Here is a 21,454-nt window from a genome sequence, read left to right as displayed (position 1 = left end):
GGGACTACTGTATTAACTTCGTGAAGGTTATATGGATCATTGTGAGCTAGAGAGTCTACTCCACTCCATGCAGGAAGGTTACAAAAGTTCCTCCAGAAACTAAACCACTGGGCCATAATTACTGCAATTCGTGGGACTATAAACAGCTCCAGAGAAATACCACCCCTTGGGGTAGTTTGCATATACTGGTTCAGACAGGTGCCAGAGGCAAGGAGACACAGAAAGGCCCTTTGATGTAAAAGGCTGAGTTTATCCTGACAGAAGAGCTTTGTTTTTGATTCAACAAACAGACATGAGCCTTTTGTCCAAAGGGGACCCTGCCCTGCTGAAGGATTGGAAGGATTCTGATCTTCCAGACTCCTCCTGGGTACACTTAGTATGCATTAGACCTATTTATGTTTTCATCCCTAAATAAATGTACTCTGCTGTGAAGGCTCCATCTGCAACATATAATCCCTGGCCATATCCCTTGGAGAGAAAGCAAGTGAGGAGGCTGGACTTTTGGTCAGACCTGCTGGAGAGAATCACAGTGACTGCAAGGGGGCTGCTAGCCTAAAATCACTGGTCAGAAGGGAGATGGATGTGGGCTCCTGCTGAGAGAGATGTTCTGGCTACAGCCCGAGCCCTGAGAGGGCATTCTTTGGGCAGACCATAGAAAGGATCAATGATGAAGTTACCTCAAATCTTTGATGCCTTCCACACATACTTACTCTTTCATTGTGCCTAAAAGACTTCACAACACTTCCTAATTGACAGTCTGCTACCTGCACAGAGTGTATTTTCACCTGGCCATGACCAAATGGTGCAACAGCAGCCACATTTAGCAATTGGCTCAAATGCAGAAGTGCTTTATGCACGTAAGTGGCTCTTACTATTTGACATGTACTGCCCAGGTCACCAACTTATAAAAAAATTAGCCTTTTAAAATTTTGTCATAAACCACAATCCCATTGGTCCGTTTAATATTTAACCCAGCCTGCCCCACTCTGGGGGGAAAAAATGAGCCTGAATCTTATGGCCTCCCATCATTTCATACCTCCCTCCATCCACCAGGGCCTCTCCATGGAACTCTTCCGACAGGTTGTGCTGTTAGAGGAGTGTTCTCCATAAGGAAAGCTGGACCACACAGCACCAGTTCAAAGGGAAGTTCAAAATGGAAATGAGGCTGTGGCATCACAAGGGTCCTGGGGCTGATATGGCTTCATTGCTCCTATGCTGCCAAAGAAATCCCCTTTCCAGCCCCTCCCCCCGCAGCCCATATGTCCCAGAGAGGGAAAGGGTGAATGAGGTCTACAGGATAGGAGAATGGGTTAAAGTACTGGGGAACTCACAGCTTCTCTCGGCTTAGCGACATTCCTCCCCAACTCCCCCTCCTCTCTGAGTGGTACAGTGAGCACTCCCATTCCTGTTTTCAATCTATTTTAGATTCCCCCCTCAAGTCCGGGAGCAAAGGGGGAAGCTGAGTGCATTTCCATCTGCAGTTGGCTGCAAGTGCTTCTAGACTTGAGCTGTGCACCCACTGTGGATGCTGCAAAAAAGGAGCAAGGAAAAACACTCCAAGAATGACAGATGCAAGCTCGGGCAAGGGTTAAGACAAGCACAAATAAGGGAAGATGAAAGGGAGAGGGTATAGTGATGGTCTCAACTTTTCCACTGAGAATTATAGGGGCCCCTAAAATTTAGAGATGAATTACCAAAATCTGTCTTTTGATAGACCACTAAGCTACAATGCAGTTAACTCATTGGTTTCCTTTGCTTTTCCTTCTAAAATAATAAATAATGGATTGTAGGTGGAGAGCTCCTGTTATTGTATGAAAATAAATCCGTAGAAGAAGAAATTGAGAATGGCCTACTCCAATCTCCTAGACATTTTCTCATGCCATTGGCACTCAGAAGATATTTATCTTAGGCAACAAACTAACAGGAAATATCTTGGTCACACTTTATAGTAAAGGTACCTTTATAAATATTTGTAAGGGACTATAGGATGCTAAAAGCATGCCACTGGCCTGAGGAATATGTTACAGATGTTCTGAGAAACAGTGTGGTCTAATGGATAGGGAACTGAGCTAGGAGTAACTCTTAATTCTATTTCTCGCTCTGCCACTGACATATTCTGTGACTTTGGGCAGGTGACCATACCTGTTTCCTCTTCTGCCTTTTGTCTGTCTTTTCCATTTAGAACATATGCTCTTTGGGGCCTGGACTGTCTCTTACTGTGTATTTGTACATCACCTAGCACAGACGAGCCCTAATCTCAGGTGGGTCCTCTACCTGCTATTGCCATACAAATACTAAAAATAGTAATAACAGATTGTTATAAGCACATAAATAGAAGATGCTATCATGGTTATGAATCACTGTTGTAAGGAATCTATTGACCTGTTGAACTCTACAATAATTAATAGTTTTTTAAAACATTGTTTATTAGCTCTTTAGAAACTATTTACAAATGTAACCTTCCTATGAAGTGTGACCAATACAATTTATCCGTACAAAAGATAAAACTCACTCTAATTCTAGACACACCTTTGGAAGAGAAAAATGTATCCCCGTTACTAATGAACCACATCATAATCGTCACTCCATAATTATACCAAGATTTTGTTTCTTTTAACTCACCTCAATGTTCCATATATTTAAGTTGGATAGCAGGTCCCAATGAAAATTGCCTTGATCATCAACACCACTGAATCCATAGCCAGCTGCATTGTTGATCGCGTCAGCTGTAACATCAACGCAAACGATTCAAATTAGACTGTGGCAGGCGTCATTTTTTTTTACATGTCTGAAGGACACTGAACACAATGATAATGCTCAATAAACAATAATAAGAAAACTCTTAGGGTGGAAAAAAAATCTAGTAAAGGACAGTGAACAGAAAGGGTTTTTCTAATCATTATGAAACTAAAACATACATATAACATGGTTGCATTAAAATTAGGGCTGTCAAGTGATTAAAAAAATTAATCATGATTAATTGCACTGTCAAACAATAATAGAATACCATTTATTTAAATATTTCTGGATGTTCCCCACATTTTCAAATATATTGATTTCAATTTCAACACAGAATACAAAGTATACAGTACTCACTTTATATTTATTTTTATTATAAATATTTGCACTGTAAAAATAAAAGAAATAGTATTTTTCAATTCACTTAATACAAGTACTGTTGTGCAATCTCTTTATCATGAAAGTTGAACTTACAAATGTAGAATTATGCACAAAAAATAACTGCATTCAAAAATAAAACAATGTCAAACTATAGAGCCTACAAGTCTACTCAGTCCTACTTCTTGTTCAGCCAATCGCTCAGACAAACAAGTTTGTTTATATGTGCAGGAGATAATGCTGCCCAATTCTTGCTTATGTCACCCGAAAGTGAGAACAGGTGTTTGCATGGCACTGTTGTAGCTGGCGGCGCACGATATTTATGTGCCAGATGCACTAAAGATTCATATTTCTCTTCATGCTTCAACCACCATTCCAGAGGACATGCGTCCATGCTGATGATGGGTTCTGCTCAATAACGATCCAAAGCAGTGTGGACTAATGCATGTTTGTTGTCATCCTCTGAGTCAGATGCCACCAGCAGAAGGTTGATTTTCTTTTTTGGTGGTTCGGTTCTGTAGTTTCTGCATCAGAGTGTTGATTTTTTAAGACTTCTGAAAACATGCTCCACACCTCGTCCCTCTCAGATTTTGGAAGGCACTTCAGATTCTTAAACCTGGGGTCGAGTGCTGTAGCTATCTTTAGAAATCTCACATTGTTACCTTCTTTGTGTTTTGTCAAATCTGCAGTGAAAGTGTTCTTAAAACGAACAACATGCTGGGTCATTATCCGAGACTGTTATAACATGAAATATATGGCAGAATGTGGGTAATACACAAAGCAGGAGACATACTATTCTCCCCCAAGTAGTTCAGTCACAAATTCAATTAACATACTTTTTAATGAGTGCATCAGCCTGGAAGCATGTCCTCCAGAATGGGCCAAAGCATGAAGGGGCATACAAATGTTTAGCATATCTGGCATGTAAATATCTTGCGATGCTGGCTACAAAAGTGCCATGCAAACGCCTGTTCTCACTTTCAGGTAAACAAGAATTGGGCAGCATTATCTCCTACACATGTAAACAAACTTGTTTGTCTGAGCAGACTTGTAGGCTCTAAAGTTTGACCTTGTTTTGTTTTTGAGTGCAGTTATGTAACAAACAAAAAAATCTACATTTGTAAGTTGCACTTTCATGACAGTGATTGCACTACAGTACTTGTATGAGGTGAATTGAAAAATACTATTTCTTTTGTTTATCATTTTTACAGTGCAACTATTTGTAGTAAACATATAAAGTGAGCACTATACACTTTGAATTCTATGTTGTAATTGAAATCACTATCTTTGAAAATGTATACAAACATCCAAAATAGTTAATAATTTTCAATTGGTATTCTATTGTTTAACAGTGCGATTTAAATCATGATTAATTTTTTTAATCGCGATTACTTTTTTTTAGTTAATCGTGTGAGTTCACTGCGATTAATTGACAGCCCTAATTAAAATGTATCAATATTTGCCACATGGTTGTATCTGTGATACTGCGCTTGTACTTGTGGGGGCAAATACTGCCGTGTCTCAAATTCAAGTTTCTGTTTTTTATTAAGATTTAGTCAACGTTAAGTTTTAGCGATGACTTTTGAACACCCCATGTACAAAGTTCCGTGCTGATCTCACAACTCACTTAATACCAGACTATCTCTGCACATCCAATACTGGATGTACAAATAACTTACATTGCAGGGGCAAATAATTGCAAGAGCAAAAATGGAGGCCTGGTTCATGTCAGGTTGGACACTCACCCGGCCCATTTTCACACACTATGCTCTTCCTAGAAGACTCTTTGTTCTTCCTTATTCAGTAAGCCCAGTGGAATTCCATGGGCCGCAGCTCTCGCTGCATTCTTTCCCACAGAGCCAATCAGGGTTCTGTCTTGCTCTGGAACCCCTCTGATAATTGGGTCTGGATTTCAAGGATCCTGCTTTTAATCTGCCTCTGTCAAAAGCCCTTTCTCTGTGCATACTGAGAAGACAGGAGGGACTCATTACCTCTAGGTCTCTAAATACAGCCAAGCCTATAAATATTGGAAGGAAAAAATGAAAGTATAAACACTGCTAGATTTTTCCGCCTAGTTCCATTATAAATGACAAGTCTGATCAAGAAAACTGAAGATAAAGCTGAGCCTTTCATTTTTACTAAATGAAGTCAGCATTTGTGTCTCGGGATTCAAAATTGGTCTTGGTCTCTCTTACAAAGTGTTCTGAGATTAGGTACAAATTCAGGGATAACCCTGAAGTACAACTCAGGGATGCAGTCTAATCTAAAAGCAGTATTCTAACCAGAAAAATATGGACCTTTCTCTTAACCTTCCACTTCACTGACAAGCTGCTGGAAATAGAGGCTTGATTTCTGATCCTAACAATCTAAAAACAACCCTGCTAGTTGTTATACTTTTTATTGAACAAGAAAGTGTCTGCTACTAGATCAATAACAAGTGCTAACTGCTGGTGCCAGATTGCTAGAACTAAATAAGAAAATTTATATTTAGTCCCTTCTATCCTTAATGTCTACTACTGTTCGGGCTTTCTGCATGCTACAATACCATAGGCCCAAATCGTGAGACGCAACAGCCAGCCCAGGTGTGTTAAGTATGTCTGCAGGAAGGTCAAAAATGTCCCTCCACAGGCTGTGGAGTGGACATGGCTGTAGACAATGGCTGAAGTAGCGTCTTTGCTGCCAATGTATTCACAGAGCCAAGAACTGGAGGATCTGTACAGGCATAAATCTTCTGGCCCTATCCTGCCCTCTATGCTGCAACAAGAGAACCCCTTGAAGAACTGTGCACCATGCAGTAGGGAATCAACTCCCACACATACACTTCAAACTGCACTGCTACTTCTTGATCTCCACAGAATGCTGAGACTTTTAGTCTCCACAGGCTGCACCACCTAATTAAGGGCAAAGGTGAAAAAAGGTGCATTCCAGTGTGTAATATTAAAACAGGTCTGTTATCCCCAATGAAAAAGTTTGGATGCAGCATAAAGTACTCTGGAGTGAAAAGAATTGCTACCTTTCAGTTCTCAAATTACTGGTAAAATCCTGGACCTACTGAAGTCTAATTGGAGGTTTGTCATTAACTTTAGTGGGGCCAGAATTTAACCCTATTTGGTTAGTTGCTTATGTAGGATAAACCCCATCTATCAGATTGTGGAATTCAGGTCTAAATGGTTTTTACTAATAAGTATTTTAAGCCTTAGTCAAGTTTACAGCTAAGTTCCAGTGTTTAATGCTACCAACCAGAATGCTTGAATTTTCTCTCTTTTCATGAATCTGGAGGAATTCTGCAGTGTGCCTCACACAATAGCATGACTGTCCTTTTCTGGAAACAGCAACTGCTTATCGGCAGTTTTATTAAATGATTATATAATGCCCTATTCCACACAACGGACAGCTTAACTAAAAGGGTGGGGAGGAATCACGCCATTTTGTTGCTTGGATCTGCAACATAGATAAAAGAAGCCTCGCCCACCACTAGACAGAGCATGCTTTCCCAAAACTCACAAGATCTTTCCACAGTCTCCAAGATTAAGTCACGTCATAAATCCAAAGGCAGTTTCTCTCTCTAATAATGTTTCTACTTTATACCCACATTTTCCAGATTTCTAATAACCTAAACCTATATCCAACTAAAATAAATTATTTCTCTGAATGATTTATTATTCCAAAGCCATTTCTATTACAAATAAACCAATCCCAACTGTTTTCTTCCACTTATTATTTTCCTGCACTTTATCACTGCCTTAATCTGAATGCTCACAGTCCCTTTTCTATCCCCTTCCATGATGCTCCTCTCCAATTTCCAGGTATCTGTGCCTCTGTGTAGCAGATCTTGGTGATCTTCTCTATTCAGCAAACACAGTCTTTCTCACCCTTCCATAGCCTGCCAAGGGATCTCCTCTGACACACAAATTAAGAAGATTAAAGAAAAGTATATATGGGGATGGGGGCAACAGAGTGTTAGTTTGAAGTTATTTTTAGATACCAATCAAATTAACTCTCAATATTAAATAAATTGATAGCCAAAGAAACACATTCCCCACCTTAAAATCCAAGCCATTTACTACTTTCTTTTTTATAGGCCTCTCTGGCCTGCTCCCTTCTGTGAATGTTTGATTCTCCCTTTCCTTACAGAAGTGTTTTAGATCCCCCTATCTCCTCCTAAGATTTCATCCCTCCCTCTCCCCACACCATTATACATCCTTTCAACCATCCCATGTTTCCTTTGTGTGTGTCTTGCCTCATTTCCACATATATACCTAGTAGCAACACTGAAAGATCTTGTCTGTGCTCTTCCTGTGGCCCACTAGAAGCTGAGAATGAAACCCACTAACTGACATCAGTCCCACTTGGGAGCTGTTGTTCTAGTCAATGCTGCTGAAAAGGAGGTTGTTTATATCCAAAACACGGAGAAAGATAGTATCCATTTTTCAGGGGGAAAATAAGAACCCTTATTTCAAGTTCTCACTCAATAAGAATGGTCTTAAAAGGTTTAACTATCAATAAATTCAAAGAGTTGGTAGACAGTGATCTCAATATAATAGGGTTACCATATTCTCTGCCTCCAAATGGAGGACACTCCACGGCCCCCGGCCCCGCCCCCAGCCCCGCCCATACCCCCGCCCCAACCCCGCCCCCTCCCCAAAGTCTCCGCCCCCTCCCCTGCTTCCCGCGAACATTTGATTCGCGGGAAGCCTGAAGCAGGTAAGGGGGGTGTGGGGGGGAGGAGGCGCGGCCCCGGCCGACACCCCCGGCCCGCCCAGCACTGCCGGCCCCCGGCGGCCCGGCGCACCCCCGGGCTCCCCGCGGGCCCGCCGGCCCGGCTGACCGGCTCCCCGCGGGCCCGACTGACCGGCTCCCCGCGGGCCCGCCGGCCCGGCTCCCCGCCGGCCCGGCTCCCCGCGGGCCCAGCTGACCGGCTCCCCGCGGGCCCGGCTGACCGGCTCCCCGCCGGCCCGGCTCCCCGCGGGCCCGGCTGACCGGCTCCCCACCGGCCCGGCTCCCCGCGGGCCCGGCTGACCGGCTCCCCGCCGGCCCGGCTCCCCGCGGGCCCGGCTGACCGGCTCCCCGCCGGCCCGGCTGACCGGCTCCCAGCCCGGACCCCGGCCCGGCCCCGCGCCCCCGGCTCCCCGTCCAGCCCCGCGCCCGGCACTGCGCCCCTAGTTCCCGGCCCGGCACCATGCCCCCGGCCCCGCACCGCCGGCCCCGGCCGAGCACCACCCAGCCCTCCCAATTTTCCCGGACATGTCCGGCTTTTGGGGATTTCCCCCCGGACGGGGATTTGAGCCCCCAAAAGCCGGACATGTCCGGGAAAATCCGGACGTATGGTAACCCTACAATATAATGGTGTTTACATTGCTGCACTGGGATATGAGGGTTATTCTAATATTTTGCAACACAGGCTACTTTTCTTGGGTGAACAGTCAGAAAACCCCTTTGTTTTTATTCTGCCTGGGATCTGCCCAATAGTCCTGAAGGCTAATGTCATTTAATAGAAGGAAGTAGTATGTGGTTTAGAACCAAAATTTAGGTTTTGTTAAAGGAAACAATTTTAGGTGTGTGAATTGGAAGGGGGGGGGTCTTCTGTGGGCAGTTTACATAAAATTTAATATAACTGTTTTTTATTTCCTTTTAGAATATCATTGGAAATATGGTTTGGTTTCAAACATGCCCTAGCTGTGTTTGCTCTTCAATAGGGTAGCACTGAAATAAGGTTGTAAAAGAACAAGGAAAAACAAATGGTCTATTTTAATTATCCAAGAGTAAAGTGGCGGGGGGAGGGGGGACAATTTAGTAGTGAAATAGTAAGGATGCTTTCAACTTATAAAGTTCTTTCCATCTGAGTATCTCAGTGAGCTTCATTTCAGCTAATTAATTTAGCCTCCAAACACTGGTGTGAGGTGGACAAGAATATGATCCCCACTTTTACATATAAGGAAATGTAGCCACAGTAATAAGAGATTGATTTTTAAAAGGTTGAAGACCAAGGTCTGTATAAATTCTTTGGCTGCAAAAATTGGTCTAAATATGCACCAGGGCAAGCAAATGCCCAATTTATAGTAACAACTGGTGTGCACAAACACATGCAGACAATGGGTCTCAACCTTCTGAATAATCACGAGTGACTTGCTCCAGCTTATACAAGAAGTCTCAAGTAGAGCTGGGAACAGAGTCCTCTTGAGTCCAAATTCAATGCCTGACCTACAGGATCAATCTTCCTCACCCTAATTGTTGGAAAGTAAATTGTATTAAATGCTTTCCAATACAACAACTTAAGGTGTTACTAGTAACACAGCGAGTTTCTTAAAAGCCTTGTATTTTTCGATGTTTAGAGTAGCTACATACTAAAAGCCACTCAAGGTTTGCAAGTGTGTTCAGATACTGTCTCGCAGCTATTGTTTGCCTCTATTATTTCCTTCTCTCAGTGTTACCTGATATTTCCCTCTTTGCTGAATTTTCTCTTAATAAAGACAAAATTGCAAGAAATATATTGAAAATAGCCTTGCAAAATAATTACAAGTAGAATGTCATAGTTACGAACACCAGAATTACTACTGACTGACTGACTGGTCAACCACACACCCCATTTGGAACTGGAGGTACGCAATCAGGCAGAAGAAGAGACCAAAAAAAAAAAAAAAAGAGTTAATACAGTACAGTACTGTGTTAAAAATAAACTACAAAAAAAAAGGGGGGAAGTGTAAAAAAAAGATTTGACAATATAAGGAAACTGTTTCGGTGCTTGTTTCATTTAAATTAAGATGGTTAAAAGCAGCATTTTTCTTATGCACAGTAAAGTTTTAAAACTGTATTAAGTCAATGTTCAGTTTTAAACTTTTGAAAGAACCATAATGTTTTGTTCAGAGTTACAACATTTCAGAGTTATGAACAACCTCCACTTCCGAGGTGTTCATAACTCTGAGGTTCAACTCTATTAACATTTATGACCAGCCAAAGCCCTTGACTATCCATTATCATAGCAATAGCTATCTGTTTTCATAGCAATGACTGTTGATAATGTAACAACTTTATTTGGCCAGGAAAAGTTGCTTGCTTCAGGTGAGTGGATGAGAAGAATTTTACAAGACTGATTAGCCAGGGAGTTTTACACCTGAGCAGCTGACAGTGCTACTCCTCATCCTATGCAGGTGAGCTATCTCTTCAGTATAGCAGACCGAACTCTTTTTCTGCCTTATGGCTGCTCTGTACCCAAGTGAATGGGGAGGGCAGGGTTAGAGGTCAATTAGCCCACTCCTGACCATCCTTATCTCTGCCCACACCCTGCTTCCCTTTCTCCCTTGCAAGTAAGGGTGTAGGATTGTCACCCACAGGAGATGGGGACTGAATGAGGCTAGGTCCACATAGAGATTTTGTACCAGTATAATTGGCAGTTAGGGGTATGATTTTTTAGCAATATAGTCATACCAGTACAACCCCTAATATGGATGCAGTTATGCTGGTATAAAGGCACCTTATGCTGGCATAGCCTATTCCCTAGTATAGTTAAAGCGGGACAACTTTCTAGTTATAGACAACCCTAAGAATGGTTGTACAGCGATTCCCACAGCTTTGGATAGGCTGGTTCACATCTACAATGGCTTTGTAACTACCAGGGTGATCACAGGCTCCATGAGCCCCCATCTGCACCAGAGCAGTACAGGATTGGGACCAGGGAATACAATCATGGCACAAAGGATACAATCTTTTCTTCTTAAAGTATTAAGAATACCAATAAAAGTAATTTAGGTACAATTAACAAGGTCCAGGTGTAAGGGGAAGGTGTTACATACACATACCCATACTCACACCAATTATATTACACATCTAGATTCCAGAGGTTACATACTCCTCACTGAGTTCAATGGAACTATAATAGACATCAGCTGAGGATCTGCCCCCAGGTATGGGGGAGGAGGGGACATTTGCTGCCAATTGACAACAGTTTTAAAGTAGATCAAACTTCTGGCCTACACTATTTGACAGTGTCCTTTTGAGATTTATAGTCAATATACCCATAGCACACCAAATCTCTTTCCTTCTGCAACTGGCAGCGCACAGACAGACTGCTGCACCCACACTGGTTTCAGTGGGGCTCTGCACAGATGCAGGGGTGCTGTGGGAATTGCAGGATTGGGCCCCAAATTTTAAAAAAAATTGTTTTATGACAATTTCATACACCCCACTGTTTATGTATTAAATTTCTTTGGACACAAAATAAGCCATTTAGTCATCCTTACCTAATGTCCATGCAAAGTAATATTTTGGCTTCGATGCTTGCATAACGATATACAGGTAGCCAAGTCTTGACAAGAAGGATGTGTTATTGATAAACTGGCTATCAACAATGTATGTAACAGGATAGGTCTTGGTAAGTGTCAAGAACAAAAGGAGAGATACAAATGTGATACACAGTTTGTATATCACAGCCCCCTGAAAAGCATAATGAATAATAAAACATTGATGTGATAATTTATCAGAATAGACTAAAAGCAAAATAATGCTTCTCACTTACAAAAATAAATTGACTAAAGACCCAACAAGACTGGTAACAGCTAATAATAGCTTCCTTTTCCTCATAATTAATTTGTAACAAGGACCAGCTGGTATAATGAATCAGTGAAAGCCATGCAAAGTTGGCTTTAACATATTTTACTAATTATACTTACAAATAGAAATTAAAGAATTATTCAGAACCAAAATGGGTCATGTTCTTTCACCTAAGCACTGTACATGATCTGCTGGAAGTGCCCTGAAGAGGACAGAGAAATAAGATGGGAAACAGAGAATTTCCCTATCTGTGCAGTTAAGCACAGGAACTTATTATTGGATTCCTGCTGGAAGCACCAAATATTCTGATTTCCAGTACAATTAGATTGTTATATATCTAGGTTCTTCCATCACTCCCATCAAGGTGTCTGAAAGTGCCTCTCAAAATGACTTAGACAGATACTGTCCTGCACCTAACCTAGCAAATATATATTTTTAAAAATGTGTAGTTAGTGCCCTAGCACTCCAGAAATCAGAATTATAGGTGTAAGCTATGTGAATGCTTTGTAATTGGCTTTCACATATCCATTATGAGTAAACAGATTCATTCATACATTCATATTGCAAATAGGTGAATCCGTAAGAGTAGACTCCTAATATCAGGAGAATAAAAAACAATATACCATTATTATTTAAACACTGATGTAACTAACTCACTTTTAGCTCTTAAATACTTTTTTTTTTACATGCACTCCCTATACAGTAAAACTTAAATGCATAATGTCATTTTAAAGCTTAACTTTTTAAAGAAAAATACTAATTTTTCTATACTACACATATATAATTTATGCAAGTGACACAATGTGGGCCTGATTCTGACTTCACTTACACTGTCAGCAGATTACAACAGTGAGAGATCAGGATGACGCCCTGTATATATACATATTCCACGTTACAGAGAGAATTTGCAGAACCAAATTCTGCTCTCAGTCAGTTAAAGGTATAAATCCAGAGTCACTCCAATGTAACATCGGAATCTGGCCCATGCATTTTTCTGCAATACATGAATGCCACTTGTGGGAGTATCCAGTTAATATTTAATAATATAAAACAAAAATTATAAAGTCCTTGCAATGGATTTATCTTTTTCAGATTTAAAAGATGGCTTCACAGATATTTTAAGACAGTCACCAGGTTTCCTTGAAATGCATCTGGGCAACTTACAGTAATTAATCAATTATGATTCCTGCTTCCAACATGTCATCTACAGTACAATAGTTTTTTCAGCTTTTCTCTTTTGTAAAATGTTCTCTCTCTTTTGTCTAAGTCTGAATTACAATTCATAATAATCAGAATCTATAGTATGTTCCCACTGTGAACGGAGAGACTTGCACATATGATGTTCACCAACCAACGAGCTACTATGTGCTCTTCTGAACAAAGGGATGATGCCAACCCTCTTCCCCCTAGCTTTGTTATCAACACAAACAGCAGAAAACAGTTATATTTTCTGGCACAATACCTCAAGCAGTTTTCCTTGTTTGGTTTTAAACTAGGTGCAGTTATAGAAGTCAGACGTGCAAAGCAGTATTCTCTAGCCCTTTGCAATAAATACTTGGCTTTTCACAACTTACAGTTGGAGAAGGATCGGGAAGTCTGTCATAACCCTTTTGCTTCCAGTTCACTTCTAAAAGTTTCATATGCACATGCCTCCCTTCAATGAAGGCTATATAGTCCTTGTAATTGCTGCAAGGTCCAGCTATGACACTCATAAAATTGAGGAGATAGCTCAAATATTCCAGTAAGGACGGTCTTATTCTGTCAAAACATCCACACACAAAACAGAACAAGGTAAAATATAAAAAAAAAAAATTTCATGGGTACTTTTGATAAGTTTTTGAATTAGACTGTGTAACATACTATTTGCCAGTTCCATGGATTATTATTATTCAGAGTATATTTAAAACTTTACATACAACAGAACCTCAATTATGAGTACTCTACATTTTTAAAGCCAGCTGTATACTAAATGATAAATGGAGACACAAAGCAACGGGTTACTGTAGAAATGTTATATTAACCTCCCTACAAACTTTCATTTTTCAAGAGATGACAATCATAGTTCCATCATCTAATAATTAGGTAAATTTTCCAATGGCTCACAGTTAAACTTTGAAAACTGAGGAACTAATTATTTTGCCCCTAAGCAAAGTTTGAAATGTATTAAACACAAGGATCAAAGTTAGTTACTGCTGTAACTTTCAGCCTATTCAAAAAAGATTTCGCTTTCATTCCACAATTAGAGTGGAATTAAAACAAGATGGGGGGAGGGGGAAAATGCTTGTAATAGATAAGCAGCATCCGTTTTCTTTTGGTAAACAGTCAAATCTGTCGTATCAAAGTTTGTACTTGGAAGATGAAGAGATGGAGGAGAAACATGCATCAGTGTCCAGAAACTGCTGGTAGTAGGTTTAAAAAAAAACCCAGCAGCATTTGAAGTGTCAGAAGCAAACTTCATCCTTGCTGTTTTAACATGGATTAGTGCTTTGATGAAGCTATTGATGGTGAGGGGGGGGAAGGGAGTATTCTAATGTGAAAGATAGCAGACCACAATGAAAGGGTAGATAAAAGCCTGAAGATTCAAGTAGCACAACTTTATTAAAGGGCCTGGTTCGGCAAAACACATAAGCAGTTGCTGCGCTTCAGGCACCCATTAAAGTTAATGGGATTTAAGCATGTGCTTAAGTACTTTGCTGAATCAGCGTCTAAACCCGGCCTTGGAGAAACGAGGGCTCTCTTGGTATATGGTTCAGTCGCGGGGAAATGAAGAAGTCATGTGTGGGTGGTTGGGACACGAATATCACAAAAAGAATTACCTTAATGAGTATTAAAGCATCCACCTTTGGCACTGGGTGGATTGCAGGCAGTACCTACATTAACAACAATTTTTTTTTAAAAGTCGTACATGATTGGGGAAAATCTGACTCCTGGTAATGAGTCATGGAGGAATTAAAAACCCCACAGACCACTATTACTTAGATGAGGTTAAAGACACACTGAATGGGAGAAGTAAATTCTTACTTTACGGCAAGACGATTTTGCTCAGCAGTGAGGTCCTCAGCTTGTCGGCCTATTCCTAGAAAGAATAAATAATAGGCATGACACGATAAAATCAAATTAGACTCTTCCAAAAATAACTGCAGAAAACTATCCCAAGATCAAAGGTTACATGCTGTAGGCAGTTATTGGAGATTTTAAATTCACAGGCCTTCCTGTGTTTCATTGTTACCAACAGTAATAATTTGATTTCATTTTCCATCCTTTAAGTCAAACATGCTCATCCTCAAAAGACTGCATGAAGTACTGAGAATGGGTACTTTAGGGTCGGTTCCTCCCCCCTCTCCCTACAAGGCTCTCCTTCTCCTTTGGATCCATCTCCCTTCCTCATTCTCTCCTCTTCAACATGAGTCCACAACCTCACTGTCTCTGTACCTATTGAAACAGCTTCCCAAGTAGGCAGTGAGCTGCCTAATGCTCATCCACCAGCATTCATCCCCAGTGGCTATTATTATAGCTCTGTTCCGGGAAATCCCTGTTCCCAGAAAATGCTGGTCCTCTTAGCCACAAGCCTCCTCCTTATTCCCATGTGAGGAAAGGGGCAATTCACAGCAAGAAGACTGGCCAAAGGAGAGGAACTGGCTGCTGGCATGGGAAAGAAGGGGTTGGTCAGGACTCAACTATAGTCAAGAGCTCCAGCTGAGTTTCCTTCTGCCCAGGCACTGCACTCTAACCACTAAACTCCTGGGCTCAGACTATATCCACCACTGTAAAATAGACCCTTGACTAGTGCGCTTAAACACTCTTATGTAAAAACCCGTATGATTAACAGAACATTAATTATGTTTTTTGAACACTCAAATGCAAAAGTTAAGGTTATCATATTAACATTAACTATGTAACGCTGTACAGCCTGTATATTTCATAGCATGCATTTAACAACAAACACTGATATATTTATGTGCACACCCATCATGGCTGCACCAGCATATTTAACCTCTTTTTTTCCTTCTATTTTTGGAGAGGTTGGGGGCAGGGTTGGTTTCGTTTGGAAGGGAGTTGTATGTATTTTCTAGATAAAGTCACAACTGCTTGAAAATGGAAACTGCATCCATTTTATCCACTCCACTAGTATGAAAGTTTGTAAGGTAATAAGCACTTACCACTACAATTAATCTGTAGGACTTTTAAAAAGATTAATTTCAAATGCATCCGTCTCTGCTGTTACCATGTCTTCCCCCCTCATGTGTCTGTTTATTTACACCTGTTGGATATTACCTAAACCCTAGATTACTACTCTCTCTGAAGCAGAGACTGTCTCTGTGTTATTTGTTTGTACAGTGCTTAGCGCAATGGGGCTCAGATCCCTGCGTGGAGTCCCCAGGTAGGGTTGCCAGGCATCAGGTTTTCGATCGTAACGGTCAAAAAGGGACCCTGGTGGCTCCGGTCAGCACTGCTGACCGGGCCATTAAAAGTCCAGTCAGCGGCGCAGCAAAGCTAAGGCAAGCTCCCTGCAGCTCCTGGAAGCAGCCAGCATGTCTCTGCAGCCTCTAGGCTCAGAGCTGGCTAGGGAGGCTCCGCACGCTGTCCCCACCCCGAACTTCAGCCAATGGGTGCTGCGGGCTTGAGCAGCGTGCAGAGCCGCTTGGCTGTGCCTCTGCCTAGAGGCCGCAGGGACATGCTGGCTGCTTCTGGGAGCCGCCTAAGATAAGTGTTGCCTGGTGCCCGCACGCATCACCCCCTCCTGCACCCCAACCCCCAGCCCTGAGTCCTCTCCCGCACCCCCTCCCACATTCCAACCCTCTGCCTCAGCCCAGAGTCCCCTCCTGCACCCCAAACCTCTCATCTCTGGCCCCACCTCAGAGCCCACACCCCCAGCAGGAGCCCTCACCACCCACACACACACCAACCCCCTGCCCCAGCCCAGATCCCCCACCACACTCCAAACCCCTCATTTCCGGCCCCATTCCAGAGCCCTCACTCCCTCCCACACCTCAACCCCCTGCCCCAGCCCAAAGCCTCCTCCCACACTCTGAATCCCTCAGCCCCACCCCCAGACCAGAGCCCCTCTTGCATACCACACCCCTCATCCCCAGCCCCACCCCAGAGCCCGCACCCCCAGCCGGAGCCATCACCCCCTTCTGCACCCTCACCCCTTGCCCCAGCCTAGTGAAAATGAGCAAGAGTGAGGGAGAACGAGGGAGGGAGGGAGGGGGAATGGAGTGGGTGGGGCCTTGGAGAAGGGGCGGGGCAGGGCCTCAGGGAAGGGTGGGGCAGGGCAAGGGTATTCGGTTTTCTGCAATCAGAAAGTTGGCAACCCTAACCGCTATAGAAATAAACAACACCACCACTAATGACAATTTCAATGTTTGAGCCTTTTATTGTACTGGAGGCAGGCATCTTTCTGGAAAATGATGCCATTTGTGACTCTAGCAGTGTCAAAGAGACTTGGGTCAGGTAGGGATGGGCCCTGTTCGGGTCAGGGTCAGACCTAAAAATTAGGCTCGAGCAAACTTCTAATCTATGCAGACAGTTAGTCTGCAGCAGGCTAGCACAGGGTAGATTCACACCCCAGCTTGCCGCAAATTGTTTGTTTGTATAGACAAGTCCTTAAACTCATGCCTTGGTCTCGCATAGATTCAGGACTGAACATATTAAGTCCTAGGGCCTGATTCTGATCTCACATCAGCGAGAATCAAGGGTAACTTGAGGGAAGTCTGTGGAGTTACACAGGTGTCAAACAAATATTAAATGAGATCAGACTTAGGCCCATGGACTTCAAACCAGTGTAATTTTCAATACCCTGGAGGTAATCTTCTCTGAGGTATAAAAGCATCTTTATTATAAAAAGAAGGTTTAGAATCAGGAAAAATGCAGCAAAATCTGTCTGTTTTTCAGAAAGCACTGCCCTTCCTTGCTTGCAGAAACACAGTGAACTAAATTCATCCCTGGGGTAACTCCACTAAAGACAGTGGACTGGAATGGAAGTGCTGCCTTTAGGATATCAGAGGGTTTGTTTGCTTACCATCGTGCACTTGGAATGCAAGAGTTGTTATCTTCTGTGTAATAATCATCAGTGGGCTATAACGTAAAGATATAGAAAGCGATGAATGCCTTTTCATAATACAGTGCAAATCCTTTCATCTTATTTTTATATGATTATTGGATTGAGTGATAATAATCTTACACTTATATAATGTCTTTCATCTTAAAGGATCCCAATTCACTTAATTAGTCAATGAAATGTAACCACCTCTGGGATGAAAGGTATCGTTGTCACAGTTTAGAACAAAAAGTGGAAAATGCCATATAAATACCAAAACTGCATGAGGAATTTAAGTAGGCAGAACATAATTATCCATGGTAGAAACTGGGCCAAAACAGCAAAGTTAACAACCCTACAGTAGAGTGCTGTGAAATCTTTAATTACCAAATGCAGTCAGAACCTTATTGTAGGTCTCATCCAAAAGATGGTACCGCAACCAGTACAGCGTATACTATGCTAAGGGGGTCATTCTGGAACAAATAATACCTCAGTATGAAATACCATCACCCTTGTTGCAGCTCATCTGGTTTTAATCCCTTTGGAGTGGGGACTGTGCCTAGCAAACATTTTTAGGCAGAATAAAACTACCAGCTAATTCTTATATGGAGCTTTTCATCAGTAATTCTCAAAGGGGTTTATAAAGGAGGCAAGTATAATTATTACCATTATCCAAATGGAGAAACTGAGGCACAGAGGCGCTGCGACTTGCCCAGGGTCACCCAGTAGGCCAGTGGCAGAAAAGAGAATAGAACTGAGGTCTCTTGAGCCCCAGTCCATTGCTCTACCCACCAGGCAACATTGTATTCAAAAATCTCCCAATTCAAAATCAGACCTGATGGTTAAGATTAACTATTTGCCTTTTGGTTGCCTCAATATAAAAGTTGACGTGATTTTTCTAAATACTCACCGTGTTGAAAAAAGCGTCGAAGGTACAGTAGAATCCCGATTATCTGAACCACTCAAAAGATTATGTTCACATAATTAGGTTTCAATAGACCAGGGAGTCATGATGGCAGTTCAGTAGACTGAGAGGTTTAGATACTATAGATTCAGCGAACTGAAATTCAATTGTATTTTAAACCCTAAATGTATATCAATATCACTGTAATAATTTTATACACAAAGAATATGCTTTATCCTCATCCTCCTCAGACATGGACATCCAAAGGGAATCCACAAGCAGGCACAGTTTTCTGCAGTTAGTGAAAATCATAGAATCATAGGACTGGAAGGGACCTCGAGAGGTCATCTAGTCCAGTCCCCTGCACTCATGGCAGGACTAAGTATTATCTGACAGGCGTTTGTCTAACCTGCTCTTAAAAATCTCCACTGATGAAGATTCCACAACTTCCCTGGGTAATTTATTCCAGTGCTTAACCACTCTGACAGTTAGGAAGATTTTCCTAATGTCCAACCTAAACCGCCCTTGCTGAAATTTAAGCCCATTGCTTCTTGTCCTAGCCTCAGAGGTTAAGAAGAACAATTCTTCTCCCTCCTCCTTGTAACAACCTTTTATGTACTTGAAAACTGTAATCATGTCCCCTCTATCTTCTCTTTTCCAGACTAAACAAACCCAGATTTTCAATCTTCCCTCATAGGTCATGTTTTCTAGACCTTTAATTATTTTTGTCACTCTTCTCTGGACCTTCTCCAATTTGTCCACATCTTTCCTGACACAATACTCCAGTTGGGGCCTAATCAGCATGGAGTAGAGCGGAAGAATTATTTCTCGTGTCTTGCTTACAACACTCCTTCTTATACATCCCAGAATGATGTTTGCTTTTTTTGTAACAGCGTTACACTGTTGACTCATATTTAGCTCGTGGTCCACTTCCCCCAGATCCCTTTCCGCAGTCATTTCCCATTTTGTATTTGTGCAACTGATTGTTCCTTCCTAAGTGGAGTACTTTGCATTTGTCCTTATTGAATTTCATCCTATTTACTTCAGACCATTTCTCCAGTTTTTCCAGATCATTTTGAATTTTAATCCTATCCTCCAAAGCACTTGCAACCCCTCCCAGCTTGATATCGTCCGCAAACTTTATAAGTGTACTCTCTATGCCATTATTTAAATCATATTGATGAAGATATTGAACAGAACCGGACCCAGAACTGATCCCTGAGGGACGCCACTTGTTACACCTTTCCAGCATGACTGTGAACCATTGATTACTCTCTGGGAACCAGTGGTGCAAGTAAAATCCATGTCTTACCGGTACGGCGGGGGGAGGACGACCAGCTAAGGAGGGCACGTGACCTCCCCATGTGACTCCTCATCGCCCCGCCCCCAGTCCAGGGCCCTCACACTCTCCTAGGGTTACCATATTTGAACATTCAAAAAAGAGGACACTCCACGGGGGGGAGGGGAGGTAAGCTTCGCTGTTGCAGCTGCCCTCCCAGACATTTTTAGATATTTAAATAGAGTTACCATACGTCCGTATTTTCCCGGGACGGCGATTTAAGAACCAAAAAGCCTGACATGTCCAGGAAAATACGGTCGTATGGTAACCCTACCTAAAGTTCTTTTTTAAAAAGATGGGCCTGAACTAGAAATGAGCTCCGTTTCACAAGTGTGGGTCCCAGCTGCTCCCTGCCCCCCTCATTGAAGCAGGTGTGCAGGGTTACTGCCCTGGGAACTGCAGGGCACCAGTGGACGTGGGGCCAGCTGCAGACAGGGGCACGGGGCAGGGCTGGCTGGAGGCAGGGCAGGGGTTGACTGGAGGTAGGGGCTGCCTGCAGGCAGGGCAGGAGTTAGGGGCTAGCTGCGGGCAGGGGGTGCGGCAGGGGTTGGAGACAGGGGCTGCGGGCAGGGTGGCAGGTACTCACAGGGAGAGCGGCTCGGGGCAGCAGCGCACAGAGCAGCCCGAGCCGAGCAGCAGGACTCGGCCCAGGCCAGCAGAGCAGCCGGGGACCCGCCGGTCAGCACCAGCAGCGGGAGTCCCAGGGCCAGGGGAGCAGCACAGCAACAGGGCCCGTCCCCAGGGCCAGGCGGCGGCCTGCATGGCTCCCGCTCCCACAGTGCCGGGCCCCCGGCCGGGGTGGGGCCGGAAGAGGAATGACATCACTTCCTGGCCGGCCGGAGCCCATCAAAGCCGCCGCGCTCCCTCACATGGCGGAGGGAAGCGGGTTACACATTTAGCCGGGGCCGGGCGAGCATCCCAGACACGCAGCTCCTGCAGGTAACTCTAGGCTTACCATGCCTCCCTATTTTCCCGGACATGTTCAGCTTTTTGGAAATTCCTCCCAGACGGCGATTTGAGAACCAAAAAGCCGGACATTTCCAGGAAAATACGGCTGTATGGTAACCCTACGCTCTCCCCATCCCCATCGCACATCCATCCCATGTTACGTGGGGCGGAAGGTGAGGGGGGTTCTGTCCTCCTCCCGCTGTGCCAGAGACAGGGCTGGGGAGGGGGCAGTACAGCTGCCAGAGGAGCCGCCGGCGTTCTGCTTCTTTCCCCGGTGCTGCCCCTTCCAGTGGGGAAAGGAGCAGAACTCCCAGCCCCACCCCCCAGCCCTCTCCTCCAGTGGGGCTGCTGCTGTGGTACACAGACGGAGATGCTGCTGCTGTGTCTTCCTGGTACGCTGTACCGGCTATAATTAGCTTGCTGGTACGGTGTACTGGAACATACCAGCCTACTTGCACTCCTGCTGGGAATGGTTTTCCAATCAGTTTTGCACCCACCTTATAGTAGCCCCATCTAGGTTGCATTTCCCTAGTTTGTTTATGAAAAGCTCATGCAAGAC

The 21,454-nt window shown here is 43.3% G+C and overlaps 1 protein-coding gene across 1 annotated transcript in view; it reads right to left on the bottom strand.

Moving 5' to 3' along the window:
* The window catches only part of MBOAT1 (membrane bound O-acyltransferase domain containing 1), a 79,814-nt gene that overhangs the window by 9,996 nt on the left and 48,364 nt on the right, over positions 1–21,454 (bottom strand). Inside the window, exons 5-9 of the mRNA XM_054020568.1 lie at positions 17,687–17,742; positions 14,686–14,740; positions 13,239–13,422; positions 11,355–11,547; positions 2,623–2,726 (exon numbers count right to left, since the gene is read on the bottom strand). Coding sequence (XP_053876543.1) covers positions 2,623–2,726; positions 11,355–11,547; positions 13,239–13,422; positions 14,686–14,740; positions 17,687–17,742 — 592 coding nt within the window. The remainder of the gene's footprint in view (positions 1–2,622; positions 2,727–11,354; positions 11,548–13,238; positions 13,423–14,685; positions 14,741–17,686; positions 17,743–21,454) is intronic.

The sequence above is a fragment of the Malaclemys terrapin genome, chromosome 2 (genome assembly GCF_027887155.1).
Source record: "Malaclemys terrapin pileata isolate rMalTer1 chromosome 2, rMalTer1.hap1, whole genome shotgun sequence".
NCBI lineage: Eukaryota > Metazoa > Chordata > Testudines > Emydidae > Malaclemys > Malaclemys terrapin.
The sequence above is the reverse complement of the archived record's forward strand: the minus strand, read 5'-3'. Positions and strand labels throughout refer to the sequence as shown.